General features: G+C 40.1%; 3 protein-coding genes across 5 annotated transcripts in view; 2 read left to right on the forward strand and 1 right to left on the reverse strand.

Annotated features, from left to right (window-relative positions):
• Window positions 1-979: 979 nt before the first annotated feature.
• On the forward strand, window positions 980-23,007 carry ergic3 (ERGIC and golgi 3). Its single transcript, XM_083972226.1, has 13 exons — window positions 980-1,136; window positions 1,706-1,776; window positions 2,026-2,113; window positions 3,205-3,324; window positions 4,837-4,933; window positions 5,036-5,201; window positions 6,656-6,713; window positions 12,108-12,139; window positions 12,265-12,361; window positions 16,290-16,354; window positions 16,783-16,919; window positions 19,991-20,046; window positions 20,145-23,007. Exons 1-13 carry the CDS (start codon window positions 1,049-1,051, stop codon window positions 20,222-20,224), a joined length of 1,155 nt encoding a protein of 384 aa, XP_083828352.1. The 5' UTR covers window positions 980-1,048; the 3' UTR covers window positions 20,225-23,007.
• The window catches only part of srsf3b (serine and arginine rich splicing factor 3b), a 65,918-nt gene continuing 50,849 nt past the window's right edge, over window positions 9,732-24,800 (forward strand). For all 3 annotated transcript variants that reach the window (XR_014595404.1, XR_014595405.1, XM_083972230.1), the window contains exon 1: window positions 9,732-9,742. The gene's annotated coding sequence lies outside the window, so the exon portion shown is untranslated. The remainder of the gene's footprint in view (window positions 9,743-24,800) is intronic.
• Window positions 13,353-14,916, reverse strand: romo1 (reactive oxygen species modulator 1). The gene is made up of 3 exons (XM_083971493.1): window positions 14,766-14,916; window positions 13,689-13,819; window positions 13,353-13,607 (listed from the first exon to the last, which is right to left on the reverse strand). Exons 2-3 carry the CDS (start codon window positions 13,817-13,819, stop codon window positions 13,499-13,501), a joined length of 240 nt encoding a protein of 79 aa, XP_083827619.1. The 5' UTR covers window positions 14,766-14,916; the 3' UTR covers window positions 13,353-13,498.

Raw genomic sequence — 24,800 nt, forward strand, 5'->3', positions numbered from 1 at the left:
TGTATCTAGACAGTCAGGAGCTGAAGTGAATTCACACCTCAAGTTATCTAAGGCTTATGTTTCTGAAACCCCTACTATTTGATTTGATAACCATTCACTTGGACCATTTATTTATTTATTTATTTATTTATTTATTCCCATTGTCCTTCCTTGAACAACTGGTTATCCTTTCATTTATTTGGGCAGTAGAAACCAAAGACCCACATCTATTGTGATCTACTTCTCTCAGCCAAACTCCCATTTTGTGACAGCTTTTTTCTCTATACCTGTACAAGTTGATGTCAGGACAGTCTAGCCAACACACAGCTGTTCTATAGGTTCCTGACATAGACTAATTCAATGTATCATTAAGATGCTTGCTATTGCCAAAATGGAACAGAAATATTTTTCTAGAGGGCCTAGATGCTGTTTCTGACGGTCCTTGATGAGGCCTAACTTTGAACTTTCCTGCTGTTACACCCTTACTCTATGTGAGTTCAAATATGTGGTGTACTACTGACATTGTAGTACCTCCATCAGTTTAATTTGGTCTTTGTCTTAGTTGTCTGCATGTTTTGTAGACAAAGAATGTGTCCTCTCTTGTTTATTTGTCTTTGGTCAATTTATAGAACTAAATTGGTGCCATGATCTATTGTGTTTGTTTGAATGCTTGTTCAAATGTTAAAATCATAAAGTATTGAAGAATATATGTTACAACTGTTAAAATTCTCCATGATTTTGAATGCAGTTGCAAATGTGTGTGGCCACTAGTGGCACAGCACAGTACTCATGGAACTAACTGTTGTATAAAACACATTAATTCATGGAATACATGCAAACTGGTGTACATGTGACCAGTATGCGCGTGTATATTCCACTGTGTTTTGCACTAAAAATCATAGACTGTAAAAAGAAAATACCATCGGAATGAACTACTTAGAAAATTACGCGGCCGCCTCTAATTGGTCCAACCATGTCACGTGCTCATCCCGGAAGTGGAAGCGGAGGTCTCGAGTGCAGGAATCTGTCGGTAACAGTTGTGTGCCGCGGTGGGTTTCTGCTTCTCAAAATGGACACATTGAATAAACTGAAGCAGTTTGACGCTTATCCCAAAACTCTGGAGGATTTCCGAGTGAAGACTTGGGGAGGAGCGACCGGTGAGTGTCCCGTTTATCCAGGAGCGGTCGGTTAGCTGCAGCGGCTAACAACAAGGCTAACTGATTCATTCCACCTTTTCTATGTGATAGTTGTCAGATGTTAAAGACACCAAGTCACAGCGCTGAACAGACAGAGAAAAGCTGAACAGACAATGATGGTTTACCACCTAAACACTACTGTCATTCTCTTCAAACACACTGACACTGTTGCTTTGCTGTTGAATGAACTGTTGAAACTGCTGACTGGTGGACACGCCACAGCAGTTAATGTTATAGAGGTGGATAAAATGAAGAACGAACGCCTTATAAATAGGCAAAACAAATGTAAAGACATATGTGACAAAGAAAAAATCTGTATATAATATATATGATATGCTTCAGTATTGTAGACTTTGTCATTAAGAACTGCAACAGTTAGCCAAATTGATCAGGACATTAGCTGTTGTCGTTACTGAATAATTTAAAGCAAAGAGTCAAGTATTCTCAAACTTCTCAAACACACAACAACTCGTCTCTCTCTCTCTCTCTCTCTCTCTCTCTCTCTCTCTCTCTCTCTCTCTCTCTCTCAGTGACCATCATCAGCAGCATCATCATGTTGGTCCTGTTTGTGTCGGAGCTGCAGTACTACCTAACTAAAGAGGTGAGTTGTTAATTACAACTTGTGCTTAAACATTCATTAGTGGTACTGTCTGCTCCTGTTCATGTGTCAAAAAAACTCACTGTAATGGTCACTAGTTCCATTATCCGATGAATGAATGAAAGACAAGTAGGGGTAGTCCCAAAATGAAGCTAGACTGTGAATGAAACTTCTGTCCGGCTGGTCCTGTGAGACCAGTCTGTCAAGTTACTGTGATGCCACGTTTCTTCAGTGAAGTGTTTGTCTCTGCAGGTTCATCCCGAGCTCTATGTCGACACATCACGAGGAGACAAACTCAAAATCAACATTGATGTGATCTTCCCCCACATGCCCTGCGCCTGTGAGTAACACTGCTCTTACACATCCAAAGAATCTGAACCAAATATTAAAGGGATAGTAGCATTTTTTTAAAGTGGGGTTGTATGATCTACAAATAGCCCCTAAGTACTTTAATTGCAGTAGCAGACTCTCAACACTCCTCCCGTTAGCAACGCCAGCCCATAGCCCTGCCCAGAGATTTACAACATACATTGTTGTGAATGGACCCAAAGAAACGGCCTATTTTCGTGGCCTAAAAGAGGTTTTACCTGAAAAAAAAATACACAGTTCCATTGTTCGCTATAATAGAATTTTTTCCAGCCCCTCAAAGTGCAGGAAAAACGCAGCTTTTATTTGGACCTAACCAACTGCTGATCGGCGGGCGCTAACCCTGGGCGGAGGGATACGTGAGTTGGTTTCTTTGGGACTGTTCACAACACTGTATGTTGTAAATCTCTGGGCAGGGCTATGGGCTGGTAGCCTGGTTGGCACGACTTTCCAATGTTGATACTTAGCATTGGGTCTGGCCAAGACGTTAAGAGAATCCATTTCTCAAAGCGCATCCTTCAAACCTGGTTTACCCGCCCCCCTCAAATGCCTCAGTCTGCTATTGGTCGAAGCCAGAATAGGCGGTGTCGAAGCTTAAACCAATCACACCGCTCTTGTCCGCTGCTCCATGCTGCTGTTTACAATGAGGTTCCGGTCGCTGCTCTACTGCAACACGCCTCTACCCAGAGCCGTTGGAGAGGCTCGACATTGATTGGCTCTCGAAAAAGAGGGTGGAGTTCCCGAAAATTCGGGAGACAGAAATCCAGTTAATAGCACGGTTGGCCAGACTAGAAGTCAGCAGCGCTTTTGCGAGGCGTGACGTCACTAGTGTGGGCGCGACCAGGCTAATGGGCTGGCATTGCTAACGGGAGGAGTGCAGAGAGTCTTCTACTGAAATTAAAGTACTTAGGGGCTATTTGTAGATCATACAACCCGACTTTTAAAAAAATGCTACTATCCCTTTAATGACATGCTGATTATAAATCATCTGCTTCCCTCCCTCATCTCTTTCTTGTGTTTCCCTCACTTTTGTCCTGTCATTCCTTCCCTCGTGTCCCAACTCAGACCTCAGTATAGATGCAATGGACGTGGCTGGAGAACAACAGCTGGACGTTGAACACAACCTGTTCAAACATCGTCTGGATAAAGACCTGAAGGCAGTCACCCTGGAGGCAGAGAAACACGGTATACTCTCTGATGAGCTTTGACCTCCTGACAGGAGTTGCAGTGATGTGATCACACTTTCTTACACTGTGTTGGAACAGTGTGAGACAGAGACCAGCAGTTTGCTCCGCTTCCTCAGTGCTGCTAAGGCTAGATCTTAAAGGACAATTCTGGGCAAATTCAACCTGGGGCTCTAGTTTCCTAGAGGTCTTAGGTCTAAAAGAAGGATTCTGAAGATTTTCTTTTTAATTGCTCCTGTTTTGCAGCAGTAGCGTAGCCAGAAATTAGCTGGTGGGTGGGCAGAAACCTTTGCCAGGAGACTGACAGCTTATAGCCTACCTAATAACAGTACCAGAGGGCTGACAAACACATCTTGGAGCCTACATAAAAACTACAGTGCCAGGGCATTGGAACGCATCTTACAGCACACAACTACTGTATGATAATATGCGTTCCAATCCCAGTGCGAGGGGGATGAAACATAGTTATCCACAAGTTTACGAACGTCATCTATGGTCAAAACCGCAAGCCGGTTTTGCATTTCCAGTGGAATTTTCCATTTCCGTTTCCATGGTTTTCAGTCGTTGTCATAGTTGCCAATTTGTGTGATATCTATTGTTAAAATCTGGTGTGATGATCCATGCGTTTTACAGATTTTCATTGAAAAAAAAAAAGAAATCGATGCATTTACCGCGACTACCGAAACCATGGAAACGTAAACATAAAATTCCACCGGAAGAGCAAAACCGGCAAAAACGTTTTTGACGTTTGGAAAAAGGTGGATAGCCTTATGGTCTATGGAATGTTCTTCTATTTTCCTGTGAGGTACAATTAAGTATTTTACATCCTTTTTTTCATATGAATGTAGAAAAATTGATATGACCAAATATAGAGGGGAAAATAAAAAACGGAAAATTAATTTCACACATGTGTAAACACACAGACAAATATTATGAAGCTGTTTTTAAATGTTATCTACCTGTTCGGTCCGGTCAGCATCGCGAACTGTCCTCCAGTTTTTTCTCGTGGCTCATTCACGTGAAAGAAAACACCTGACATCATAATAACCCAACCCAGCATCAAGCTTAGAGCTACATCACCATCTACCAGACTGGAGTGTGGTACATTGTTGCAGACTCTGATTACACACGCTAATAATTAGTGCAGGAAGAGAGTGTGTTGCATTCAACAAGATTGGATGGTGTTTTTCCAGGCTTGTTTGTTCCACAGGTGACTGACTTTTTTCATTTTTGTGAAAAAGCATTAAATTACTTGGTTGCAATTGGGGTGTGGAGAGGATTTCAAGCAAATCAGTAGAAGATGCCACAGAATAAGATCCCCAACCCTACCTTTAAAAAGAAAATCTTCAGATTCATTCTTTTAGACCTAAAATATTAGGAAACTATTATAGCTCCAGGTTGAATTTGTCCTTGATTGTTTTAAAATGGCTGCATGGTTTATTAAACACTCTACCTGAGCATACTTTGTTGACCAGCATGATGGTGACTACAGCGTGTTGTTGTTGTTGTGTAGAACTTGGTAAAGCTGACGACGGTGAAGTATTTGACCCCAGCACACTAGACCCCAACAGATGTGAAAGCTGTTACGGAGCTGAGACTGAAGACCTAAAGTAAGACACACACACACACACACAGATGGAAAGACACAAGACACCTTTTTTCAGTGATTCTGTTTCTACGCACCTTGATTCTGCCTTTGTTGTGTGGGGCAGATGCTGTAACACATGTGACGATGTGCGGGAGGCCTATCGTCGGCGAGGCTGGGCATTTAAAAGTGCCGACACCATCGAGCAGTGTAAGAGGGAGGGCTTCACACAGAAGATGCAAGAGCAGAAGAATGAAGGCTGTCAGGTGTACGGATTCCTGGAAGTCAACAAGGTGTCGCCATGTTTACCTGTTACTCATTATTATTATTATTATTATTATTATTATTATTATTATTATTATTATTATTATTATTATTATTGTTATTATCATCAGGTTGTCAGCAGAGATCTGAGAGAGAACATGTTGAGTTCTGTTGAGATGTTGTGTAGTTCATAATGAGTGTCTGTCCATTGTGAGGAAGTATGTAAGGATTATTAGGAAATGCTTAATAACACACAGGCAACTTCTCATCATCTCATCTGTTATATAGAAACTTAGGTGACTTACTAAATGCTGAATGCTGTGCCAATGGATGAAGGTGGTTGACAGAATTTAAAAGTGGTTTTAGACTGATACATAGATCCTACAGTAAGTCTCAAGTTAGAATTCCCTCTAGCAGCTCAGTAATGACACCAACGACAACAAGAAGTGCTAGTTGTAGTTGTAGAAATGGTAATAATAACAATATAAGTGATAAGATACAGTAAGTGTTGCAGCAGCTAAAAGAATGTGGAGCACAAAAATAATAAGAAATACAACAATAAAGTTACAAAATTAAAGCAGAAGTGAGTGATCCGGTCGTTTTCGCTAATGCTGCGTTCCAGGCAGGCTTTTGAAATCGTAAATTACAGCTTCAAGTCACAACTTACGACTTTGTAGCGTTCCAGGCAACCCACTCGTGTTTTTCCAACCTGTTTTACCGGTGAAAGTCACTATAACGGCCACTCGTAACTTCCGACCGGTGAACTCGTACCAGATCGAACTGGTATGACTTCACGGTCGGAAAAATACGAGTTTCCTTGAACGCACCATAACAGTCGTCGTCCCTACGTCACCACATTCACGGCGTTCCTTGGCTGCACACACAGCCCTGCATGCCGTTCTCTCTCCTCATTGGATAAAAACTGTAGGATACGATAAATGTTTTCTCTTCGGCTCAGAGCAGAGCAGAGGGACTGACAGACCCGTGTTTCAGTCCAAACACTCTATGTAAGTGATTGCTGTCGGAAGATATAACTATTTAAGACTTATATTAACACAAATATATCACTCACTTCTGCTTTAATAAAAAGTTAATAAATAATAATTTGTACCGAATATATTCAGTCCAGTAATGATAACAGCAGTGTTGGCGGTAGTAAATGATGTTAATAATAATGATCAATCTTTCTCAACGTCAACCCTCGCTTTAAAGTCAGTCGTCTTTCTCTCTCGAGCCACTGGGATGATGCTCTGCTGCGTGATTAAATTAAATATCTACATTTGACATAACACGGTTGATACTCACAGTATATGTATTTTAAACTCCTCTAAGAAAAACGAATGTATAACAAGGAAACATTACAAATTAAGAAATGGCTGCCATTAGCCAGTGAGTAGCACAGTGACTTATATCATTGAATATTTGTAAGATCACACAACCATTCTCATTGGCATCATTGACATTATTTCTGTCTCCTCTGTAGGTGGCAGGAAACTTCCACTTTGCTCCAGGGAAAAGTTTCCAGCAGTCTCATGTCCACGGTAAGACTTGCAGTCCATTACTGTGTTCATACAAACTACACCCAGAGGTTTCTGCACACCCTGTGTCTTTATCAGTATCTGTGTCACAGCAAGGTCTGGAGCTTCACAGAGACTCAACACAGAGCCAGAGTCCAGACACGTGAGTCCACAGTGCAGATTCAGAAAACTCTGGACTCCAGAGTTCATAATCAGTTCACTTTACTTTTAATAAATATGGAACTGAAGATGCAGCGAGTAAGCTGTTCTCCACAGCGTTTTGATGCAGGGTGCTCAGAAGCTTTTGGGTGTCCTATCTGTTCATTTATTCATTCACCAGAAGCATCCACTTCATCCACTAATCACATGGTCAGTAATGATCACAAGCAGGGAATCTCATTAATGAAGTGCAGTCAGTTGATAAAGGTGTTGACACAGTTAAAACTGTGCAGCTGTCATCAGTTAGTTGCTGTAGGTCAGTGTGTGTGTTTAGCCACCTTATCCTTACCTTACCCAAGTCCTGTAGCCACCGGACAGTGGTTAGATACTGAAACGGTGGCTGAAACTGTGATTTCAGTCGTTCAAGAGATACAAGATTTCTTTATTGTAGTTTCTTTATGGAGTTTAATTTGTCTCATTAATACCTGTAAATGCACAGAGGGTGATCTAAAAATATTCCTTGATTTGCACATGTGTTTTGCTATCCACAAATACAAATTTCTAATTTGTAACTTATATGTTGGTTTTTACAAACATATTGTGTATTTTTGTCTGAGAAGTGAAGCTCCACCCGTGGGGGCAGCCGGTCATATATTTACAAAAAACCAACATACATGTTATACATTAGAAATTTGTATTTGTGGATAGCAAAACAAGTGTACAATTCAAGGAATATTTGTAGATCACACTGTGCATTTTCAGGTGTTAAAATGAGACAAATTGAATCCCATATTTTTTGTGCTCTATATACTTTGAAAAAAAAAAGATAATTTCCCCCAGCCTGTACAGCACCACAGAAAGACACAATCAAAAAGAGGCTAATAGGCTAAATAAAAACTGAAACAGTGGGTAGATTTCAGTACCAAGATACTGAAAAGAAATTTGAAACAGAAGGTAGATACCGAAATAGCAGTTAGATGCTGAAACAGTGCTTTCAGTTGTTAGAAAATGAAACAGTAGTTAGATACTGATACAGAAGTTAGATTTTAGTAGTTAAAATCTAAAACAGTAGGTAGATACTGATACAGTAAATACTAAGTAATCAGATTTCATCAGTCATGTAGTGTAACAGTGGTTGGTCAGAAAATACTGAATCAAGTTAGATTGTTAGGCAGTTAAATGGGAGTTAGATACTGAAACTATATTTAGATTTCAGCTATTAGAGACTAAACAAAGAAGAGTTCCCACACACATAGCCAACTTGCAGAATTTATTGCGACGTTTCGGTACTAGACCTTTTTCAAGCATTCAAGCATTTTGCTTGAAAAAGGTATAGTACCGAAACGTCGCAATAAATTCTGCAAGTTGGCTATGTGCGCGGGAACTCTTCTTTGTTTAATTTTGACTTAATTGTCACCCTCCGATGCACCTGCCAAGGAAATAGATGTGCAAATATTTTTGCTTTTTCTGAAGCTATTAGAGACTAAAACAGCAATTAGATAATGAAACAGTGGGTTGATGCAGAAACAGCATTCAGTGAAATTTAGGGTAGATGCTGAAAAAATGATTAGATTTTAGTAGATAGACATTGAAACAGCAGTTGGATACTGAAACAATGGTTTGTTACTGAAACAGTAGTTAGATCTCAGTAGTTGATCATGAAACATTAACAGTTAGACAATGAAGCAATGGTTGGATAATAAAACAGTGGTTAAATACTGAAGCAGTTTGACTAGTGAACCTTTAGTTCAATACAGTAATAGCGATTAGATTGTGAAACGGTAAATGTAAGTGCTTAGAAACTGAAACTGTGGTTATATTTCAGATGTTGGATTCTGAAAAAGTGGTCATATACTGAAGCTGTCATCAGATGCCATGACAAGTTGTAAAGCTCATTCCCTGGTTGTGATGGGAGATCGGTAAATCTGATTAGATCTCAGACTTGAATGTTCTGCAGCAGAAACAAGAGACAAGAATCACCTACTGAGGCCATGGTGCCTCATGGTGCCTCATCTTTAGAGAACTGTCTGTGTATGGGGCGGTGGAACCACTCTGACAGATATCATACAGACTATTTGGTCAATCACACATATAAAAGAAATAATCCTCCTTGATGTTTTTTGTCTGGAGCTTAAAAGCAATCTAAGCTTTAATACTAAATGGTCAAAAACGTCATTTATTCCTGTGGTAAGTTTCACAGTGTCCTGTCCTCATGCATGTGTTCATGTTCCATTAGAATTAGATCAGTAGTAGATCTGCTGAGTCAGAGTTGTGCCGTCACTATCACACCAACATCACCTGGTTTGTTATGTACCTACGTCATTTTAGTGACTCTTCTCTCTTCTTTCTGCAGTGCACGCTGTGGAAAGTAAGTCCATCTTTCTTTGTAGATGTTCATTAGTTTTTTATTCCAGTGCAGTGACGTGTTTATTGATCCACAGGAAACATTGCAAGTATGCAGCTTCGTATAGTATAGTGCATCTTACTGATATGGGAGCTCATAATAAAAGTATATGAGTATACAGCTGATAGTAGTGGAGGTGCATAGCTGCGTATATTGCAGCTTATGACAAGTGTAGGAGTATACAGCTCTACAGTTTGATCATTTAAACACCTCAGAAAGCGAAGCAGACAGAATTTGAAGTCATTACTTTTTTGTCTATTGCATTTGAAGGTGAGTGTGGGCTCTGCCACCGGTGATTTCAGGTGTATAGAGGAGTTTTTGCATGTTTACAGGTGTTCTCAAGAGATGATAGGTTCTCTAAGGTGTCTCCAGCTGTGTTCTCAGGACAATTTTGTACACGTGGAAGCCTCAAATGAACCTTTTAGTGTCTCTATGTGGAGAGAGTTTTCCTCTTCTCTGCAGGTCTGAGGTTGTGTTCATGACTAACGTAACACACCAAATCTCTGACCAGACTGAGGTGGAGTTTGCGCGTAATGTTAGACTCTAGATTGTGACTAGAAGGGGTGAAATAAAAGAGCTGGATATCTGTGGTTCTGCTGCTTCAGTTTTAATGGATCATTAGTCTGACAGTCGGTGGTTTTAAATGAAGTTTTGCATGCAATCACTGAATAAGTTGACCATTAGAAATACTGTTTTCACTGTTATGTTAAATCTTTTATTCTATTGTAATTTGTACTTTGCTATTTTTATTGTTACTGACTGAGTACATCAAATGTTACTAAGTCATGACCCACTGCTACAAATCACAAAGTAATACCTGGACCCAATATACAGCGGGGAAAATAGTATTGAATGCGTCAACATTTTTCTCAGAAAATATATTTCTAATAGAGCTATTATTGACATGAAATTTTCACCAGATGTCGGCAACAACCCAAGTAATGCACACATACAAATCCAAACATTTATGCCCATAAATTAAGTCATGTGTAATAAAGTGAAATGACACAGGGGATAAGTATTGAACACATGAAGAAAAGGAGGAGGTGCAAAAAGTTATGGAAAGCGAAGAAAGCAGCTGGAGTCTGTCATTATTTAGAAAGTAATCCTGTCTCCTGTCAGTGCAAAGTAACATCAGCTGGTTTAGTCCAGCTGACACCTATAAAAAGGTTTCTCATCACCAAGGTGTCACACAGGAAGCGTCTCATGATGGGGAAAAGCAAAGAGCTTCTCAGGACCTTCAGAAACTGATGTTGGAAAACATCCCGATGGCATCGGTTACAGATATGAATGAATACACCGTTTTATCCGTTAGTGCCGTTATTCGGAACTAAAAAGAACAACATTTTACCATAAACTGGCCATGACCAGGCGCTCCTCACAAGATTTCTGAGAGAGTCAAAAGAAAACTAAGAAGAGTTGTCCAAGAGCCAAGGAGCACTGACAGAGAGCTTTATTAGAGTGACCTGCAACTAGCAGGTACAGTGATAAAAAAACAACAATGAGTAATGCATGTAACCGCCATGGCCTCTATGCATGCTCAACATGCAAGTCTATCGACGCGTTCAATACTTATTTTCCCCGTTGTATATTACTACTGCAGATAACAGAGGATAAACAAAACGTAACTCTCCATCACCTATAACACAAACATGAGTCAACAAACCTCAAGCTTCCGTGGGCCCTCAGAATACAACGAAAGTGCAACATCAGTTTTTTGTTTTGTTTGCTTTTTTTTTTTTAACAACATTGGATGTCTGGTCAGATTTGTGCAGTGTGAAGCTGAAGCCAATGAGATTATACTGTATATCTGGTGGAAAGAAGAGCCATGTCACAGCGATGCTTCTCACATACTGAGGTCACTAAGATGATCATGTAAAGAAAAACCACATGTATTGTGGCTACATACCGCACACAAGACAGGATTAGGAAGAGGATCAAGATTTAATAGAGCAACGTGTTTTCGCTTACAGCCTCATCAGGCTCACTAAGATGATGTCAAATTGAAAGGTTGAATCTGCAGCTTGTGTCCATGACAGGTGCAGTCAGTGCAAATTATAATGTAGAGGAAAAGTTTGTTTTCTTTTGTAATGTAATTCAAAAAGTACATTTTAATACAGTCATTATTAATTACACAAAGAGTGAAATATTTCAAACAACTCTTTTTTGTTTTAATTTTGATGATTACAGCTTATAGCTCTTAAAAATCTAAAACTTTTTGGTTAAATTACCTTTGTACACCTACCCACTGCTGACTACTGACAGCATGAAGTGCTGGGTGCTGTCAGTGTATCCAAGCATATTCATGGGAAAATAAATGGAAAGTGTTGTAGGAAAAGGTCCAAAGGCAACATGTATGACTGAGACTGTTAAACTGAAAATAATGTTAGAAAGCAACTTCATACTAAATGTCCATGTCCAAGTCTGAGACTATTTAGCCTGTAGGCTACCCCACAGCCGGACATGAAGACACTGACAATATTTCCAGCCACCTTCTCTTTCCCTCCTGCAACCTGTGGCTGTTATACAATGATTTTCATGTGAAACTGTGCTGTTTTTTAAAATTTGTATTTAAGAGAAGATCTCTGCGAATCTGCTGATTTTTTTTTTTTCAAATTGCATATTGAAAAATGTATATATACAGTATTTATATTTAACAAAAAAAGGATGGGAATATTTCACTCTCCATGTTAAGTATCTATAACATATTAAAATTATACTTTTTGAATGAAATCACAAAAAAAACCTTTCCTTGATAATCCAATCTGTCACACTGCACCTGTATAACTGAACCTTTCTTGAAGCCTCTCTAGTGAACAGGTTGATTAAAGTGTTTGTGTATTTTGTCTTTTCAGTACACGACCTGCAGAGCTTTGGCCTTGATAATGTACGTAAAAAACACATTGTAACATTTCTTTGTCAAGTTTGTGTTTCTTGTTTATATAAATCTTGTAACTTGTTGTTAATTGATGTGAGGTTTAAGTTTGTGTCCTCCTCTGTCGGTTCCTACAGATCAACATGACTCACCTAATTAAACACCTGTCGTTTGGAAAAGATTACCCTGGCATTGTCAACCCTCTGGATGGGACAGACGTCACGGCACCACAAGGTTGGTCATTTCTTTGTTTGTCTTATTACCGCCCAACCCAAGAGAAGGGTCATCCTATCTTGCCTAGTCTCACCATAGAAGACCCACATGTACGTAGGGTAAAGGTGCAGCTGAGCACATGAAGTTAGAAAACTGTGGAAAAATCATTTGAGATACTGGATATTTGATATTCATGAGCTATAAGTTGTAATCATCAAAATCAAAACAGAGGGTTTTATATTTCACTCTGTGTAATGAATCTAGAACATGTCACATTTGAATTTAAATAACTTAATATTCACATTTTCTGCAGCTGCAGAAACAACAGAGACAGTTTGATGTTTGTGACATGGTTCAGAACCTATAGAAACATTATCTGATTGAGCGCAAAATCAATACTGATTTATTTCTCTCTAAATCCAGTTAGGGGTCACCATGAAGAACAAGCAGATTGAATTCTACTTAATATCATGATCATATCAGAATAATACTATAGCCTATAGATTAACTGTTTAAATCCCCTGCCATTTTCCAAAGCACCAAAACAATATTTTCTCTACTGAACAGTTGAATGTAGAATCTCAAAAGTCAGAAAACTATACTTGTCTGTATAGAATTTATTCTGACCTCTTGCTCACTTTCAATCCTGCTTGTTTTGTGGTTAGTGGATTTATTGTCCAAGTGTTTAGTGTAAATGCAGTGGGATTCTCAAAGTCCTTAGGAATTCTGTTTCAAGTCTTTTACCTTGTGACATTTTCAACAAAGGTTGAGGAGAATGGGTAGGAAAGGAGATTATCCTGACTTTTCAACATGTACATGTCTGGTTAGAGAGGAACCTTGACACAGTTACTGCCCCTCCTCATCCGCCATATAAAACCAAATACCACCAGAGTCCCTCCAGCTGATCGGAGGTACAGTAGACCAGGTGCTGAGTCTGCAGGTGGGCTCAGATCAGTGTTGTTGGTGTGTCATGTCAGTAGCTTCATAAATTATTACACACCCACTCTGAAAGGCCATTTAACAAATGTGAATGTTTATTGACAAAACCAGACTGGAGGTGGATGGTGTGACAGCACTGAGTGCACTGAGAGCTGTGGCTTGAGGTTTCTGAAAAGTCCCATAGTTGTGGAGCTGTGTGGAGGTTGCTGCTCCTCATCCTCAGCAGCGGATGCCCATACCGATGGCCATGAAGGTGCCAAACGTCCCCCCGCTCTGCATCATGGTCTTCCCTACGCCTCCCATCAGCTCCCTGCCACGCATGCCGATCCTGGATACAGAAGGCACAATGTCAGTCCTATCAGTCCACTTGCTCGGTGGACTACAGCAGCTACACTGAAGTCAGACTTACCTGAGACAGGAGAAAGTGCCAAACATGGCGCCAGCAGCCATTCCCACAGCAAACCCCATCATGAAGCCCATCTTGACCCGGTCAACACAACTGGGCTGGGTCTGACCATATGGACCTACACTCACCGGCATCTGGAGGAGACAGAGTGAGAGGGGCAGGGCGGACAGGGCAGACAGGGCAGGGGTGAGGGGTGGGTAGAGAGGGGGTGGAGGTGGTAGATGAGTCGTTGGACTGTGACTGGTGTCAGTGTGATCTGATTGCTCCAGTAACATTTTACACAAGATATTATTTAAATTGTTAGTATCCAAAACAGATATTAGGCAAGTTTATTTAGTGTAGTCCATTTTTACAAACAGTTTGTCTCAAAGGGCTTTACAGTTTACACAGCATCATAACAACATCCTCTGTCCTTAGACCCTGTCATCCACTGAGGAACAACTCCATAGAAAACCCATTTACAGTTAAAATGATGATTTTCTGCAATCGACTGAAGAACTAATTGGCTGATCTGATATATTTAGAGAGAGTTACCTTGTTACCTCACAGCAAACATGGTTGAAAGGTGCAACACCTGCACATCGCACAGAGACAAATGCCTTGGCCAGGTTCTACATTAGTATGTGTTAGGTATAATGTTGTTATATTATAAAGGCTGCGCTGTTAGGATATACACAATGTAAGGGGCACGAGGAGACAGTTGAAGCATTAACCCACAGCCCGTCAGCTGGTTCCACTGCGACTGTGTGAAGAAATACACATGACAGACTTGCTACAGGTTGGACTTGTGTGCGTTACAGAGCTGATCGTTACAGAGACACCGTTTTACCGGACCAGACTGACGTTAAACGGAACCACTCTGGTTTGGTAACAGACCAATCAACGGAAATAACCCGGGAAGCGCCTGTTTGTTTCCAGCTCCACCGCTGTTAGTTGTTTTGTAACGTTACCAAGTTAGCTTACCATGCTAACTACCAGGCTAATGTCATCTATGGCCTTGACAAATCAACACGACGCATTTCCACCCACAGCGCGAGCACGCTCGCTGCGCGCGCGCGTGTGTGTCCGACCCCACCTCACCTTGACTCCTGTCCAGACTACACTTCTGGTTGCGGATAAAAATAAAGGTTCGTCGTAGATGTAAACTCAGCTGCGTTTAATCAACTTGGGCAGACCTCCATAACCGGAAAAGAAAGAGGACGGAGACAGAGGAGAGCAGGAAAGAGCGGAGGGACCTGAGCACAGAGAGGACAGCGCCCCCATGAGGCTGATTTAGTAAAGGCCTGGCTCCATGGAAAAGGTCATGAGCTGTGACTGCATTAAAAAAAAAAAAACTAATTATATTCGTAATATATCACTTGGACCATTAGCACAACTTTCCTAAGCGCAAAACCAGAGCAGGATTTGTATGTGAAATAAGATGGCAAGAAAGAAAAATACAAATACAAAAGTTCAGCTGTGAAAATAATTATTTTTTTTGTCATTTTAAGTGCGTTCCACTATGCGAGGAAATTAAGTGAAACACTGCTCATCTAAAGGCTATAGTGTTTTTTTCATGATCATCAAATAGGAATTCAATCTGCTTGTTTTTCATGACCACCGATCTAAAGTGAACTCTGTCGGTCAGACAGGGATCTCCAGTAGTCCTGAAGTAACCTATGTCACAAACATGAATTAGCGTGCCTGTTTGTACATTTATGTGGGTTTGCTGTGGTGAAACTTCAATGGCATGGCACTTTGTATGTTGCTGCAGTAAGGCAATGTGTGGCAGCATTTTTCCTTTTCTTTGGTAAAAGAAGGTGCACACAGAGTAGAGACACGAGGTGGTTCATTTTGGATATGGAGAGCCTGACAATCTTTTATCATAACTGCTGTTGCTCAGATACTTTAGGTACACTCAGTTTGAGCCCTCCCATACTAATCCTCTCTGAAACTACATTAGCGATAAAGGTGATGTAGTTGCATAACCAATTCCTTAATAACATAAAACAGTTAAGACATCCCCACATTCATTATTACTTAAAATACTCATGTCATTATTTAAAATGCCACCACATCTTGTGCACATGAATTGAACATGCAGAGATTTTTTGAGACTAACAGAGGACATGACAGCATTTGAATAAACACCAGCTTAGGGGTGGCTGCTTGGCTGGGGCAGGGGCAGGACAGCAGCCAGCTCACTATAAATGTCAGGATCTCGGTCTACAAGTCAAAGGGATGAACCACATATGACAATGACCACAAACATTCCAGTAAAACACCAAGGATAGTTTGAAATGGAGAGTTCAGGGTTGTCCAAGTCAAAGCCTGGAACTGAATCCCATTGAGATGCTGTAGAGGGATTAGAAATGGGCTGCGCCTGCTAGAAACTCCTCGAACATCACACATTTTAAATATTGGGGAAAGAGAGTGGGGAAAGCTTTCAGCCACCCTATGTCAGAGACCAGAGCTACTAGGTAATGTGTTATTTAGGTTATTTCAGCCTTGTTACTAGGGTTATAGAGTATCCTAACTTTTTAAAAAACTCACTAGGAATTCGTATCTAGTACATTCACTGTATTTACTGACCATATTTTATCGTTTTTTTTGTTTTCTCCACAGCTTCAATGATGTATCAGTACTTTGTGAAAATTGTTCCTACTATCTACGTAAAAACTGATGGAGAGGTGAGACCCTGACACTGACCTCTTACCTCTGAGATGCAATAAGTTCAAATACAGTGTTATATATATACTGTTGCCCATAAACTTGGAAAAAATTAGTTTTCAGACACATTCCTCTTTTCCTATAATAAAGGTTAATTGTGGTTTAATTTTCACAGTGATGTCTTTGGAAGAGATTGATCAATAAAGTTTTGAGAAGATATACACTTTACCTATTAAGAATAAATCACATTGTCACAGTCATTTCATGAGAAGAGGTAAAAAAAAGTAGTATTCCAACTTTATGGGCAACAGTGTATATGACTCTATGACATGAAACAGTTTATTTAGATGATGTTCAGTTCAGCTGTAACATAAATTAATGTATTTGACTCCACCTCAGAGTAATGCAAACTACTAACAGGTCAGTTGTTGTTGTCTTGTTTGTGCAGGTGGTGAAAACAAACCAGTTCTCCGTCACAAGGCATGAAAAAGTGGCCAACGGGCTGATTGGAGATCAGGGGCTGCCTGGAGTCTTTGTTCTATATGAGCTGTCACCCATGATGGTGAAATTCACAGAGAAACACAGGTAGGACACACCTCAGCACCACAAATCATCTGCTCAGAATTTATACACATATGCGGGATAAAGGTCATTAAAAACATCAGCAATGTCTAATTCAGCATTTGTCCATTGCACCTATTCAGATGTTAGACTATACATTGTTTTAGACTCAATAAAACTACACAAATGTAGAAACTGTAAACCTGTAAAGTCCATTTAAAAGTTACAGTACATGGAATGACACAGAAAAAAAGTATTGAAAACATACTAAGAAAAAAGCATTAAACCAGCTTATTCAGTTACTCAGTTTTCACACCTTTTAGAGCATGGTTAGACATGTGGCTGGATAAGTGTTTCCACTATTTGAAAAAGGGTCTTCCTGCACATCTGAATGCAGATAAACAATTCATTTGTAACTAAGCTTTCCTGCAAGAAGCGTCTGAGCAGCATAGAGCTCTCCGGCCTTTGCAGAAATATTGTTGAATAGCATAGCAGTGGTACTGGTTACAGACAGGGTTGCCTACTCCTTAATGTTCCTATATAGTCCAGGCAATTTAGCTCATTTTGGACCCAAATATAGAACTAATTGTCACAGAAGGTTTTTCACCATACATCATTTCTATGAGGTGTCTAGAACAACATACTAAAAGTCCTAAGAAATCCTAGTTGGGGAAATATGTTTAATTCGCATCATTATTTACTGTATAAGTCTATGGTGCCGACAACAATACACCCCAATGGAGCTATTTTTTTCCTTTACTCCTATCACAATGAAACTTTACATGATGAAAGTATCCATGAAATGTAACATTTTTTATATTACAAGTTTCTTTGGAAATTAATTTGAATATGCAAATGAGCCTTACACTAATCAAATATGCCCAAAATACACCCGAATAGGCTTCTTTTTTTCCTTTACTCCTACCACAATGAAACATTGCACAATGAAAGTAGACATTAAAAGTAACATTTTTTGTATTACAAGTTTCTTGGAAAATGAATTTGAATATGCAAATGAGCAATACACTAATGGAATATGCCCAAAATACACCCGAATAGGCTTATTTTCTTCCTTTACTCCTACCACAATCACACGTCACAAAATAAAAGTAGGCCTATACATGAAAAGTAGCATTTCTGTATTTCAAGTTTCAAGTTGGAACCATTGCAATGAGTCTGGAAACATTATTTTAAGGCCGAAAAAACGGCAATGTTACTTTAACTTATTGAATGGAATGTGTTAGTTATTTGGCCCCTGTTGCTGCTTGTGGCTTTATGGCTTCTTGGCCATAAGTCAATTAGTTTTGAGCTCATTTACATATTTAAAATAGATTTTCCAAGAAACTTGAAATACAGAAATGTTACTTTTCATGTATACTTTTATTGTGTGAAGTGTGACTGTGGTAGGAGTAAAGGAAGAAAATAAGCCTACTCGGGTGTATTTTGGGCATATTCCATTAGTGTATTGCTCATTTGCATATTCAAATTCATTTTCCAAGAAACTTACAAAAAATGTTACTTTTAATGTCTATTTTCATTGTGTAAAGTTTCATTGTGGTAGGAGTAAAGGAAAAAAAGAAGCCTATTCGGGTGTATTTTGGGCATATTTGATTAGTGTAAGGTTCATTTGCATATTCAAATTAATTTTCAAAGAAACTTGTAATACAAAAAATGTTACATTTCATGGATACTTTCATCATGTAAAGTTTCATTGTGATAGGAGTAAAGGAAAAAAGTAGCCCCATTGGGGTGTATTGTTGTCAGCACCATAGACTTATACAGTAAATAATGATGCCAATTAAACATATTTCCCCAACTAGGATTTCTTAGGACTTTTAGTATGTTGTTCTAGACACCTCATAGAAATTATGTATGGTGAAAAACCTTCTGTGACAATTAGTCTGTCGTAAAACGCTATTTTGCCTGGACTAATAAGCAACATTGGGGCCATGATCCACAACTAGCAGGAACATCACTCAGCCAGTCTTGCACAAGACTTCTGACTGCACAGTCAGGACAGGAGACTCAGTTGGTTAAAGAGGAAGGAAATAAAGGTGTTGGACCACCTCAGTCACTTTCCAGACCTAAAGGGATAGTTCAACATTTTGACAAATTCTCAATCCCTATAGTCATAGCAGTAGGTTCATTACCTTTAATTATCGGTGCATGTTGTTTTTCAGATCCGCGGGGCAGAGACGTGAGCTGCTCAGTGAACACATGGAGGTGAATGGTACTGTCCCCTGTCCCTCATCAAACTCATCAAATACACAATCCAACAACTCCAAAACGCTCTGGTGGAGAAGTTGGGACCTGCACATTCACCACGCTATGAAATAATAATGTAACATTAACATTACAACAAATGAAGGAAATACTCAGAACTACTTACGACCTTTTGACATGTCTGAAATTTGCCAAGAAAACAACTCCATCATAGGGTGGTGAATGTGCAGGTCCCAACTTGTCCACCCGAGTGTTTTGGAGTTGTTGGATTGTATATTTGATGAGTTTGATGAGGGACAGGGAACCTGTACCGTTCACTGAGCAGCTCAGGTCTCTGCCCCGCCGATCTAAAAACAACATGCACCGATAATTATAGGCAATGAACCTACTGCTAGGACTACAGCGATTATGACAATAGGAGAATTTACCCAAATGTTGAACCATCCCAAAGATCACAATTCAGCAACAAGCTAGAGTTGAAAAATGGGCCGAACTCCCTGCTGATCACTCAAGAATTTATTGTTTTTCACACACTGAAATAGTGAAGGCTGTCTCCAGCAAGTATTCAACAACTTTCAGTTAGTGTTTGCAATACTTTTTGCCTGTGTCATTCTGCTTTATTGCACATAACCTTGTCAAAGATTGAATTCAATTCCCCCACTGCTCTTTTTTACAAAATACATGTTGAGGTGGAAAATGAGGTCTGCATTTGTGTAACACATGTTTTCATTGTGTTTAATTGACAAAAGACAGAGTTAAAATAATTAAACCGACATTGATTTATTCATGTTACATTAAAGATAGAAGAAAAAGACAAATACCACTTATTTCAGTGTAATGTCAGTGACTAACCACCTCATCTTTCTGCTCAGATCATTCACTCACTTCCTGACAGGAGTTTGTGCCATTATTGGAGGAGTGTTCACAGGTCAGTGATAATGTAACACAGTGAGACAACACAATGACTGTGGCTAAAATGGCCAAAAATCCTCATATGTCTGTCTTTGTCTTCTCTGTGTCCTGCAGTGGCCGGTCTCATAGACTCACTTATCTACCACTCGGCTCGAGCCATCCAGAAGAAGATAGAGCTGGGCAAGGCGTCCTAACAGTGTCCCCTGCTGGCTTCCACAGTGCAACACAGACCAAGACACGGCACAGAGACAAATTGAAGAAAAGGAGGTGGAGGAGAGACACACAGGCAGAGGGAGATGTTTGGGAAAAGAGGAGAGTCATTTGTTTTCCCTAATCTCTCTCTTCTGTCAGTTTCCTCTCTTTCTTTTCTTCTGGGGAAACAAAGAGATCATCTTGAGTCGGACGTGGACATCGTGACACAGCCTCCACAAGCTTTGTCAGTGGAACTCCCTGCCCTCCATCTTGCTGACATACAGTTCAGAGTGGGATCACTACACCCTGGTTTCAACCACAAATATAGGAAAAAAAAATGGATGTGGCACGCTCGTAGCCTCAGATGCACACAAATATAACATTCAAAGTCAGGAAAGAAGACCAGCTGCACCCGTACAGGAGCATGGCAGCTCAGACTGCCAACTGTAGATCCAAGGTTCCTGTCAGTCCTTTCCTTTATCAGCACACATGCACACCACAAACACACACACACACACCCTCACATTTTAGGCAACCATCATCACACAAACTCCTTGCCCCATCAATGAGTCATGTAGGCACATCGACAGGGTGAGAAGGGTGGTCATATTTTACAAAACCCCCCCATTGATTTGCCATCATCATTGCTGGTAGCTCAGAATCCGCTGCATATGCACCAACAGTGCCCTCTTCTGCTTGACCAAGGTTTGATCATGAAAAGTGCCAAGTTATAGCTGGTCACAGAATCTTGTTGGAGTAGTATGATTGACATCCAGAGTTTCTTCTCTGTACAGCTCGTAGGTAACGGCAGGCAAGTTAGGAGTGCTTCAAATGTCTCAACAAAACACAACATCTGCAACACTATGATGAAACAGGGCGCCTTTGTGCACAGGCAAAAGCAGCGAGCGTGGAGGACTTGGCACACCAAACTCCATCATGGCTTTTGCCATGTTGTGTGTGTTGTCATGCTAAACTACGCGGGCATTTCCTTTACTATTTTCCATTTCCCAGACCTGCCATCAGAAGCAGTTCTAAGAGCAGATGCTGTGTGAGAGGCAGAGCAGGGCGATCAACACCTCTCCTCTGGCCAGTCAGACTCCACATGCTCACGGTGCTTTCACGTGAAGTCCAGATGTCTGGGTGAAGCTGATAGGAGTGACATTGGTTGTAGGCTCTCAATGTGATTGGAGACGATGCTTTGTAGTTCAGGTAAGGCCAAGTGTGAACAGTAGTGGCAGCTAAACATAACACACTGGCTATCGGTACATCAGACCCACATCTTCACCCACGTTGAACAGCTGTTTATCAAAATCCAGTGATGTTCTTTGTTGAGCTCTAACAGCTGTGGGCGGTCACCACTGTATTTCTTTGCTCTGTCGAATGAATGAGGTCGAGCCTGCTGGTACTGTAGGTTGTTGCTGTTATCGGAAGCTTTGCTTTCTTACTCTTAAGAAGCTTTTTATCAGCCAGTTTCCAATGTCATGCTGATAATATCATGCATCCTTACTTGTTGTACCTGTTGTCTTTTTCAGGAGTTTAGATACAAACAAATGCACCACTGCCTCAGAGCAGGGAGGGAAACAACTGATCACTATGAAACAACCAGATCAAGTACATGAGATTTTCTAAAACAGGAGAAAAGGAGCTTCTTTTGGGTTTGGGTCTGTGGGGCCAGAGAACACAACCTGCTGAACTGAATTTCTTTCTCAGGCCTGTGGGTGGAATGGGTGGGGGTTGGCTTCAGGTGACACCCTCTCTCTGACCCTGTGACTGTCAAGGTAAACCCTCAGTAAGGAAATGAAAGGGAGGCAGCAGGAAGCTCCATCCACGCGATGACAGCACGTAAATATTGGGTGTCTGTCACATCTGCAGTCACTGCGTGTAAGATGCACCTGTCTGTCAATCTGTGATCTGATGGGTTCAGCTCATCAACTACAGATCTCTGCTGATATCAGCCTGCAGTCAAACAGTCGCTGCTGCCCTGTGGTCATGAAATACTGGAGATCTAAATCTGCACCCTGCAGCCTCACACAGCTAAGACACGTTCAACACCTCACTTTTCTTCATTGAACCAATTTGTGCAAACCTTCAAACAAATGTTGCCAAAGTCATTTTGTCCTATAACAATGTTTCTTAATTAAAAGTGTTTTGACCTAAGTATAAAGTCTGAAGAGTCAGTCCAAACCTGTTTATAGGAATAATAATTAGAGCTGTAAATACAGTACATCTAAGTATTCAGTCGCAGTTAATTGCGGAATTACTTGTAGGATTTTAATTTGTTTAAAACGTACCTTGAAGGGATGGTTCAATCATGTTGTTTAATAATGGACAAATATGCTAATTTTATCTAATTTTATTATACAGTAACCAAAAACAATGGCGCTACATTTGGCATAAAAAATATGTTCAAATAATAACATGATGGTGCCATCTGAGTATTCACTGTACTGATTCATTCATTCATTCATTCATTCATTCATTCATTCATTCAGCCCTTGTGGACAATAAAATCCTTCAGTTGCTCCCTGAAGCAAATAGAAGAGAACAATGAGCGTCCCTATTCGGGACTGAAGGCCACTAACATTATTATAACTTTGTGCTGATCATCTTGGAGGTAGTTTTAATTGGGCTTTGCTAAGATTTTTTATTTTTTTAATTTTATTTTTTTAATTGGAGTATATGACATAATTTTCGTACAGGCTTCCTCATCAACCAAACAGCTGCTGAAAATGCAACAGCGCCTATGTGGTCATAATATCTGAGGAGTCACAGAAGGCAACTGACTCCAACTCACCTGAAAGTGGTTTTATTGGATCAGATTCTGCTCTGACTCTTAGAGACATATGAGAACATGTTGTTTATTGTGTTACAACTATAGAGAGACAGTGTGAGGATCATCATTATAAACTCCATTATCTCCGCTATCTTTAAACAAGCCTCTGCAATCTGGATCCTGTGGTTCAGGATCTGATGGTTGGCTGTTCCACCTTCAACATCTGAATTAAGGGCAGGGGTTGCTCTTTGTGTATGTACAGTATGAGAGCGAGAGAGAAAGGGAGAGAATGTATATGTGAGAGAGGGATAGAGAGGGCGTGTGTGTGTGAGTGAGAGAAATGTATTTATTATTTTGATTGTCTTCAAACTGTTTTTAAAATGAGAGAATAAATGTTGAATACGCCAGCTTCAATCTAGGTGTCTTCTTTTTTTTTAATTAAAGTATATATTTACGGTATTTCATCAACTTCATAGTAAATCGGCACACATATAATAGCCTAATAAGAAGAAGAAGACTTTATTAAGGACACAAACCAGAGGTCCATAGTGACTAAAAGTACATAAAAGACTCTGTCTCGTAACGTTCTGTTATGATCTCATAGCGTGGTGAATGTGCAGGTCACAACTTACTGGATTGCGTATTTGATGAGGGAAACCAAGAAATCCCATTAGCCTCCTTAGCGTAGCTCTGAGCAGCTCACGGCTCTGTTCCTCCGTTCTAAAAATAGCTTACACTGACAATTAAAGGCAACGAACCTACTGCTATGACTATAGCGATTATGGCAATGGGCCAATTTGCCAAAATGTTGAACTATTCCTTTAAGACTGAATGGACAGGAGTGAGAGGTGCAAAGAAAAGTTACTCAATGAACTGAGAACAAAAATAAGCAAAGGTGAGGCAAAGTGAAGTTTTAGCAGTGGCACAGCAGTGGACTGGTAATCTATCAGACCACAGTGGGTCAGTAGTATTGACCCAGTGTGGTCTGATAGATTACCAGTCCAAACCTGTTAATAGGAATAATAATTAGAGCTGTAATTAGAGCTCAGTATATCATTACATTGTGCTGCAGCATTCATTCAAAAAGTCATAGGTTTGTTTACAAGTGAAGTGAACAGGACCATCACCATGCAGTAACAACTTTAGCTGTGATAGTAACTAGTTTGATGTTCAGAAGCTCATGAGTGTTGTTGACACCAAAAAGCTGATAGGCCTACTTTATCCCACACAGAAACTCCACTTCTTTAATGATGTCAGCCTGCACTGCATTTTATTGTTTTTTTAACTGACCTGATCCGCAGAGCTCTTCTCCTCTCAAACACAACTTTACTTCTGCACTGTGTGTGTTACATATCTACCATGAGGTTGCCTTGCAAAAGGGGAAGTGACTCAACGGACACATTGCACAATAACATGAGGAATTCATTTTTACTTGAATATTATGCAAAACTTTGCAATGGCATATGGAAACAAAAGAATACAAATGCAGGTGCAATCATTTTAAAACATTGCAACATTTTTATCATTTTAAGGGCATTAAACCTGTAAACTTTTACGTTTATAGATCTGGTTCCTGTTTTTGCATTTTTCACCATTTACAGCATTTGTGCACATGTCCAATTGTAGAAGGAGCCTAACACACTTTTTGATAAATGAGGCCATTCGTCTGGTTGCTCCGGTCCCTTGCTGTTAATTAACCTGGTGTCACCTCAGATTGTGTTTCAACTTCCGCTGGACACCTCATGGAATTCTAACACACTCATGTTTGATCCAGAGGAGGGTCGGGCTATATTAGGTGAAGGTAT

This window comes from Trachurus trachurus, assembly GCF_905171665.1.
Source record: "Trachurus trachurus genome assembly, chromosome: 5".
NCBI lineage: Eukaryota > Metazoa > Chordata > Actinopteri > Carangiformes > Carangidae > Trachurus > Trachurus trachurus.

Bases quoted from the DNA above. Each gene is read 5' to 3' on its own strand.
- romo1 (XM_083971493.1), bottom strand. From the start codon at position 13,819: ATGCCGGTGAGTGTAGGTCCATATGGTCAGACCCAGCCCAGTTGTGTT. The intron at 13,608-13,688 runs GTAAGTCTGACT...TTCTGTATCCAG, and splicing joins GGCACTTTCTCCTGTCTCAG to GATCGGCATGCGTGGCAGGG.
- ergic3 (XM_083972226.1), top strand. From the start codon at position 1,049: ATGGACACATTGAATAAACTGAAGCAGTTTGACGCTTATCCCAAAACT. The intron at 1,777-2,025 runs GTGAGTTGTTAA...TTGTCTCTGCAG, and splicing joins AGTACTACCTAACTAAAGAG to GTTCATCCCGAGCTCTATGT. The intron at 12,362-16,289 runs GTTGGTCATTTC...TTTTCTCCACAG, and splicing joins AGACGTCACGGCACCACAAG to CTTCAATGATGTATCAGTAC.